Source organism: Daktulosphaira vitifoliae, unplaced genomic scaffold, assembly GCF_025091365.1.
Source record: "Daktulosphaira vitifoliae isolate Bord-2020 unplaced genomic scaffold, ASM2509136v1 Scaffold_3, whole genome shotgun sequence".
Classification (NCBI taxonomy): Eukaryota; Metazoa; Arthropoda; class Insecta; order Hemiptera; family Phylloxeridae; genus Daktulosphaira; species Daktulosphaira vitifoliae.
Window position 1 is genome coordinate 35,023,473 of NW_026099574.1, and position 8,823 is coordinate 35,032,295.

At 24.3% G+C, this 8,823-nt stretch overlaps 1 protein-coding gene across 1 annotated transcript in view; it reads left to right on the forward strand.

Moving 5' to 3' along the window:
• The window catches only part of LOC126900421 (tyrosine-protein kinase hopscotch), an 11,382-nt gene extending 2,559 nt beyond the window's left edge, over window positions 1–8,823 (forward strand). The window contains exons 4-18 of the mRNA XM_050676123.1: window positions 1,936–2,087; window positions 2,296–2,415; window positions 2,472–2,608; window positions 2,742–2,954; window positions 3,014–3,138; window positions 4,503–4,656; window positions 4,882–5,029; window positions 5,100–5,207; window positions 6,358–6,440; window positions 6,508–6,582; window positions 6,657–6,767; window positions 6,992–7,120; window positions 7,600–7,773; window positions 7,941–8,110; window positions 8,168–8,823. Of these exons, the coding sequence (XP_050532080.1) occupies window positions 1,936–2,087; window positions 2,296–2,415; window positions 2,472–2,608; window positions 2,742–2,954; window positions 3,014–3,138; window positions 4,503–4,656; window positions 4,882–5,029; window positions 5,100–5,207; window positions 6,358–6,440; window positions 6,508–6,582; window positions 6,657–6,767; window positions 6,992–7,120; window positions 7,600–7,773; window positions 7,941–8,110; window positions 8,168–8,492 (2,224 nt within the window). The 3' untranslated portion in view covers window positions 8,493–8,823. The remainder of the gene's footprint in view (window positions 1–1,935; window positions 2,088–2,295; window positions 2,416–2,471; window positions 2,609–2,741; window positions 2,955–3,013; window positions 3,139–4,502; window positions 4,657–4,881; window positions 5,030–5,099; window positions 5,208–6,357; window positions 6,441–6,507; window positions 6,583–6,656; window positions 6,768–6,991; window positions 7,121–7,599; window positions 7,774–7,940; window positions 8,111–8,167) is intronic.

Genomic DNA, 8,823 nt, shown 5'->3' on the forward strand with positions numbered 1-8,823 from the left:
CTTAATGTTATAATGTTGAGTTATACAAACCCATTTAAATATAAGTTGTGGTCACCTACGCCTGCCGGCTCCGGTGACCGATTCGAGCCCCTTCGGGACTCTCATGGGATGGGGGCTCACGCCCCCAAACCCCCAGAGGATAGAAGTCAAGCCCAAACCCAACCTATTTAAACCCATTCTACTGAAATTCTCAGTGACCCAACAAGTATAAAACCTTGATGTTAAAATGGTGATATAATATTGAAAAAATAGATCAAAAAAAATTAAATTTATTTACTTCAACACTACCTTAACACGTTTAATGTACTCATAAATACTCTTAAATTTACTATTCCTCGGTAACTACATCATCGAGAATACTTTTTATAGTTAATTAATGAAAATTATCAAAAAAAAACAGCAGTATATAACAAAATTTGTATATGATTATTGAAATCTTTGAAAGCTCATAACTTTTAAACTAGACTTCGCCAACAAAAAATTTTTATATATTCTTAGTCAGTATGAAAAACTAAATTGATTTAAAAAAAAAAAATGTGAAAAATCTCGATGGGGTGGTAAAATGCATTTAAGCTCAAATATGAACATAATATCCGCTACATTTCTTCTTTGTTCACAACTAGTAAATCCAAAAACCGAGTTATGCAAATTGGTTATTATAGGTTTATTCAATTTATAACACAAAAATTTTTAAAATTTATACTGAACATTTTCAATTTCCGTTTTATATGACGAATAACTTGGAGACCAGACTATAGAACCAAACTCAAGGTGAGGTCTAACTAGAGAAAAGAATAATATTTTGAATGTATTAAAGTTTTTAAGATTATTCGTATTTCTATTTAAAAACAATAACATTTTAAAGGCTTTTTTAATAATGGTATTAATATGTATTGAAAAAGACATTTTACTTTCAATAACAATTCCTAGGTCTCTAACAGAATTGACACGCGTTATAATGCAGTTATCTATTTTATAATTACACTTGATTTCATTATCTATTCTAGAAAAAGTAATAACATTACTTATATTTAAAGGTAGGCGATTGTGATGGCTCCAATTTGCAAAATTATCTAAGTTCGATTGTAATTTTAATGTATCGTCTAGAGATCTAATTTTTGAGAAAATCTTAGCATCATCAGCAAATAAAATTATATTTACTTTCGATTTCTACAATCATTAACATTACAAATTCTTGAAAAAAATTTGATATAGATTAACTAATTTACTAGATATTATAAAGAATTTAAAAAAAACTGAATTAATTTCTGTTTCTAGCTCCAATTGAAGTTATAAGTCTACTTTACTGGCTACCTTTCTTTAAATTATTTTTTAGTGTAAATTAAGAATACATATAACTTTTTAAGTAATAGTAAAAGGTTAATAAATTATAGCTTTTTAAAGTTTTAACTAAATACAGTACAAAATGAGGTCTTTTGTCATCTCATACTAGTAGGAAACAGTTATTATTTATGGCTTTTCATTAATCAGAAATAGTAATAGTTGTTAATAAAACATTTAATTTTGGGAATTATCTATTTAAAGGTATGATTATTTAAATTTGTATAGATATGTATTGTACTATATTGTTTATCATGTGTATATTGAACTTTAAAATTTTTAATTATATTTAACATTGCTTTAACTAAAAGCAATTCCCTGTGCCAGTGAAAAGAGAAAAACTTATATAGCCCAGTACAATGGAAACGTTCCTCGAGGCATATTTACCACCAGCTAAGAATTTACTGTTACAAAAGTGTTAAAGTTTTTTATATACAATATAAAATTTGTAGGTTAAATTGTTTATATTGTCTTAATATGTGTTTATCTTTAAATTAAATTTTCAAAAAAAACCTTTTTTGTTGACATCTTAATATATTCAGATATTATAAACTGGTTTTTAATTTAGTAATGATATATATTTATATATTATAGTGGAAAACCTATGACTTATGTGATTGAAAATAAAGGAGGTATTTTTAAACTATCAGGAGAAAATGACATTGAATATCCAACTATATGGAAATTGATTACTAACAACAAAATTTCTTTAAATTTGATGGAGTGTATTTTTCCTTCAGATAATGGTATGTATGAAATTTAAAGTTATTATCTTATTTCATTAACATAACAGTGATAAATAAAAAATAAAACATTTTTTGAGTTTAAAAAATATTTCTATTTTCAGTTTTTTAATTCATGTAAAAATTACAAACTCTGAAATATAATAAAATATAGAAAAAACTACATTAATCTTAAATTATTATTATATTTTTCATTATTGATTTATTTCAGCTATGAATGAATTATTACTATGTCAAAATTTAAGTATTAAGCAATTAGATCCTGAGGATGAAGAAGAAAAAATCTTTGGTCCCCACTTGATAAACAGTGATTCAATAAAACTCTTGAATAGTATGTTTTAATTTTGAATTCACAAATTAAAATTCATTTTTTTATTTTTACTTAAGCAATTTGTACATCTAAAAAGAAAATTAACTCATTAATGAAAGTACGTTTAGCAACTTGGACAAAATCAAAAAGGAATGAATCAACTGTTGTTGTTAAATTATTTCAAGATGATGTTAATATTAGTATGCACCTAATGGTAAATAACACTGTATATTGTTAAAAAATTTTTCTTCTATATTTGTAGATAATCTTGGTGGTCATGCTAAATTATAAACATCTTATATTAATTACACTAGTTATTTGTTTTATGTTTTTAAATTGCAATAAAGAATTTGTTGAGCTTATCGAAACGTTGGAGTTCTGTGTCTTCAAGTGCTATAGTACGTTTATTTGGCCTCTGTGTTGACACTCCAACTGCACTAGTGAGCGAGTATTTTCCATTAGGACCTCTCGATGCTTATTTGAGAACAAATAAAGAAAAAATATCATTCAGTAATCTAGTTGAAGCAGCAACTTACATGGCTACAGCTCTTTGGGATATGGTATAATTTCATTTTTATAATAGAATTACTTAAAATTATACTATTTATTTGCTTATTAGGAAATAGCTTCTTTAATTCATGGCAAAATTCGTTGTCATAAATTTGTAGTAGCTGAACATTCAAGAAATGCTTTGATTGTTAAACTTACAGACCCTGGTATACATAAATGTTACACTAGTTATGAGTAAGTTTATTATACTAATATAGTAAAATAATTAATTATTTTCACTTGTTTAAGATCATAGACTTTAAAAATTAAGTCTGTATATTGTTAGGAGGCCTAAAATTATTACTTTATTTATAACATTGGCACCCTTGATTATTTAATATATGTAGCCTGCACCTTACTATCAATATTACCTTATAAAATAACCAGTTTATTTATTCTTACTTAATTAAAAAAATAAGATTACCAAGTTTGTTTTTGTAACCAATAAATGCATTTGGTATCAGATATATTGTTAAAACATTACAATTAATTTTTGACAAAATATTAATCTCATGACAAAAAACATTTTATATCCTTCAAATGTATTAGTTTGAGTCGACATTATAGAGGTGTGTTCAGAGTGTGCTAGATGTGCTTTAGCACACCTTTGCAAAATAAAGGAGGCCTTTTTTTGCAACAATCATCCAATGAATGATATGTTAAGTTTTATAAATTTTTATAATATGTTCATGTCTTTAAGACTTTTCACTTTTAATTAAAAAAAGTATGTTTTTTTAATTAAATTCTTTAGATCCTTTATTGATGTATTCATGATTTTTCCTTCTTCTGAAGAGGACCCCATTCAGGATAAGCCGATTTATTAATTATTATTTTTTATAATTTAATTTTATAGGGTGATTAATTATTTTGGGATACTCAAGATTGGGATTATAACTGTCCTATAGGTCATGCTGTCCCAAAGAAAAGACTTTGACTAGGTGAAGAAACTATTTTTGCTTAATGAATAGTTTTGTAATAATTGTATGACCTTTTTTAAGTTTTTTTTTTCAAGTTAAAACTGTTAAATATAATTAATGAAAGGGTGTAACCTCTCACACCCCTTTCAGGATAGACCTACTAATAAGGCATATACCTGAGGCGCTAAACTTTCTTTTGGTTTTGGGGTCTTGCGTTTATAATTTGCCTAGAATCTCACTAAGTATAGTCCCAGCACTGAAGAAAATTTGATTTAATTTTCTCCTTCCTTAAAATATTTTTATATAACTAGGCATCTGATTTCTTAGCAGAAGAGTAAAAATTTATCATCCACCTACATTGATGAGCAATAAAAAAAGATCATCTTAGAAATACTTTTTACTTTGGAAGCATACCTAACCCTCCGTTTACTAAAAAAAATTTAAATCATGTTTTGTATAACATAATAATTTACTCATTATTTCATATTTTAATTATACTTATTGCAGAAAATTATTCCATAAATTAGCAATACTTATTTTTTTTTTTTTACTTCTATAGAGCTTATATATCTGATTTAGCTTAAATATTCATTGGTCCTAAAATCTATAATATAATATTCATTTCCAATATTTTTACAATAGTTTGTATTGGATACCTGTTGAGTTTTATAACTCAGTCGAACTTGCTAGAAAATCACCTCAAGCTGATATATGGGCATTGAGCTCAACTTTATGGGAGTTGTTCAATTATGGTGTTGTATTACCAGAAGTGCAAAATGTTGAATTTTTTAAAAAAGTAAAAAAAAATTTTAATTTAGATATTATATTTTAACAATCATTACTTCTTCACAAACTCAACATTTTTTTTTTTTTTTAATAAAACAAAAACATTAAAATAGTATTAGTAGTGAGTTATTTTTGTTTGTTATCCATAATAGTAAAAATAATGTTTTAAATTATTTTATTTAATATTTTTTTAAAATCTACTCTGACTTTTTGATTTTTTTTTAAACTTTTTCAGAAATTTGAAAAAAATATTAGAATGCCAAAACCTGATTGTTGTTCTGATGACTTATATCACATAATGTGTGAATGCTGGGATAGTGATCCTTTTATTCGTAAAAAACCACAGGCTACACTAAGAGATTTAAGGCAAATTTGGTTACAAAGTAATGAAATTGATTAAAGCTACACTTTGTGTTTGAATTCTACATTTAACATGTATTTTCTACTCACTAGTTTATTCTAGTCCTCAACATGAATATACACCAATCAAAAAAGAAGAAATATTTCAAGATGATGTGACATGCTCTGATGCAACAATCTATTGTACATCTGATTATACTAGTAAGCTATATATATATATACAGTAGGGTAGCCCTTAAATTTTGAATTTTTTTTTACACTGCTCCTTATTTTTATTTTAATGCTCATCAAAATGAGCTGTATTAAATTTAGAACTGATCCATTAACGTTAACCTATACCTCAGACCTCTTAAGTTGAGGTGATGAATTTTAATAGAAATAACTGATCTATGTCTCATAACTTTTTTTTTTTTTTTTTAATTGGAATTATAAAAGTAAAACTCACATATAAGAAATTTTACAATAGATTAAAAAATAATAATGTTAATATTGTTTTTTTTAATAAATACTTAAAAAACCACTACATACAGTAAAAAACATGTTCCAGTCATAAAATACGTTATAACTGATTATGTTTATTTTTACTCATTTATTTATTTATTTATTTTATTTTTTGTATTATGTTAATTTAGACCATTCTAAATTAGAAATTTAATTGTTGAAATGAAGAAGTTAAAAATAATATTTAACTACTGTTTAAGCAAAAGTATTCTAACAATTTAATTCAGTAAAAATAAAATAGACAACAAACATAATATAAGACATTAAATATGATACAACGATGATTCACATAGCAACCTTAACAGTAAAAAAAATGATTACGCCAAATTTTAATTTTAATTTCAACATTAATAATATAGTAGATAATAATAATAGATTACTTTAAAAAAAAGTAGGCTAATAATAAAATAGACATACTTTTAGTTAGACTTAAAAACTAGTAAATATTTTTGAGATTTGACAGTTAAAAGTAATCCATTTGACATAAAAGTGAGTATAAAAGTGAAAACCTAAAAAATTGCAGATTTAAATATAATTATTCAATAATCTAAACCATTAGACATGTATATTTAATTATTAAACCAAATATCTGGTAATAATTTTGCAGAATATTATTTAAAAAAGGTTTTTATTTTTATAACAATGTTTATTATTAAAGAAATATTTTATAATTTTTAATTTTATAATAATATTAAGTAAAAACACTGTATTCTAATAGTATATTTTAATAATTAAGCAAAATAGGTGGTAGCCTATAAAATAAAACTAATTTGTATTTTATTGATTGGTTAATAAAAAAATGTGGGTATTTGATTATTGTTTTTAATAATTTATTTTTCTTTTTTCTAAGATGAAACTTATATGGACACTGTATCAAGCTCTTTTTCTGGAAGTGAAACCAAATCAGATTTTATAGATTTCAATTCAAATCCTGTAAATAAAAGAAATGTTTATTACATAACACAAATGCATTATACTTCATTTTTAATATTCTTTTTAGGATGACACTAAGAGCTATCAAAATGAAAACCCTATTCTTGGTGCTAGCACCAGCTTCAATCAGTTTATGAATCAGGTAAAATTATTTAGTTTTAATGACAGATAATTAAGATAATTTATACAATAACAAAGTTTGATTTTGTAATTTAGCTTACCTCTCAAGAAGAAATAAAATGTAATATGCAAAATGCTCTTAATTGTCGAGAAAAAACATACAAATTTAAAAATAATACACTAAGTTTACATCAAGTTATAGGACAGGTAAATTAACTGTAATGATTGTTTAATAATACAATGTTTTTCAACCTTTTTACTTTAACAAACTCTTATACTTAATTTTTTTACTATCCTATGTACAGGTGAAATTTTAATAAATAGTATGAATAATTGATAATTTTTTTTTGTGTGTGTGTGATTTTTGGTAGATTGTAATTTATTAGTAATAAATAAATAAATTTTATTCAGATAATCATGTAATTTTTTAGGGTTTTTATGGTGTTGTTCTAGAAGGTTTGTTAGAATACAATAATAATTTAAAAAGAAAAGTTGCTGTGAAACATATGAAAAGGTCTTTCCAAATTGAAGATTTTCAAAGAGAAATAACAATTATTCAGGTAAGAGATCATATAAAATATTTAACTATATTTTTTATGCATGTAGTAAGCTTTTTATAGTTATACCTTTTTTAATCTCTTGTTTAACTTTGTTTAATTAAAAAAATTCCAAATGAATATACTTATAAATTGTTCAACTTTTATTATAAAAAATAGTGCGCTCTACTTCCTATATCATATATTTCATTTGAGTCTCTATTATGAACATTTTTTTTTTACTAACATAAAAATTTAAAAAATGCCCTTGTAAAAATTCTTAAATTGTATATGCAGTCAGTTATATTTGAAGTATAATTACTTTAATTAATCATAATAATAAACTTCATCGGTATTATAACTTTGATACAAAGCTGAGATGGTATTTATTTTATTATGATATATTTTTATTTATTATTGTTATTTGTGTGTTTTCCTAATACTTCAGACTTCCTTCATAATGTACTTAATTTAATTTAAAATTATTTTATCAACATTTTTAGCAACTTGATCACAAAAATATAGTCAGAATTGAAGGAGTATTAGAAGAACCTAATTTAATGCTTATTATGGAATATGTTGAGTTTGGATCTTTAAACAATTATTTACGATTACACAAAGATGATTTACTCAATAATACCAATCAACTACTAAAATATTCCCTTGATGTTGCTCAAGTATAAAACTTTATTTTTTATTTTAATAATAAACTTGTCAAATTAGTTTTTAAATCAAAATAAATTATTTTTATTACAATAAACTAATTTTAATTTTATATTCTGTTTCAATGTTTAAAGAAACCTCATAATATTTAAATTCTAAAAATATTAAATAAAATTTCTAGGGAATGGAATATTTGGGAAAACTTAACATAGTTCATCGTGATTTAGCTACTAGAAATATACTTGTTGCTAGTCCAACAACTGTAAAAATTTCTGACTTTGGATTGGCACAATTTTTACCAGATGAGAAATATTATTATTTACAAACTATGAGAGATTTACCTCTTAAATGGTATGTGTTATTGATTCATCTTTTAACAGTTAATCAGAAATGATTTACCAATTTTAGGCATGCTCCAGAAGCTATACTCTATGGGAAATTTTCAACTAAAACTGATATTTGGGCTTTTGGTGTTTTACTCTTTGAGATATTCACATTGGGAAAAGAACCAAATATTGTATCAAAGTTAGAAGAACGATTAGATGTTGAAAAAATGATCTGTGTTCTGGAAGAAGGCCATAGACTTCAATGTCCATCATACCCCCCCTGCACAATGGATATTTATAACAAACTCATGTATCCATGTTGGTCATATGTGGCATCTGATCGTCCAGACTTCACACACTTGGTCAATACAATTCAGTCTTTAATGACTGTAAAATCTGAAGACTGAATTTTTTAAAAGTAGAGCACAAAATTTCAAGTTATAAGTTGATAGTATTTACTATGAAATTTAAAGTAACATTTTAATTACTTTTTTATGAAATTAGTACTTAATTATAACAATTTTATATACTATAATGTAAAAAAGGATTATAACCACAGATTATTTATCAGATATTAAAATAATTTTTTTTATTTGTATTCTTGAAAGAAAATCAAAATGTTCTAGATACAACAAATTAATAGTATCAAAGCACTAAGATATTGACTTATTACGTAATCTAGTCAAATTATTATACTTTTCAATGATTTAAAATTGTTTGTACTTAACAAAATTGACT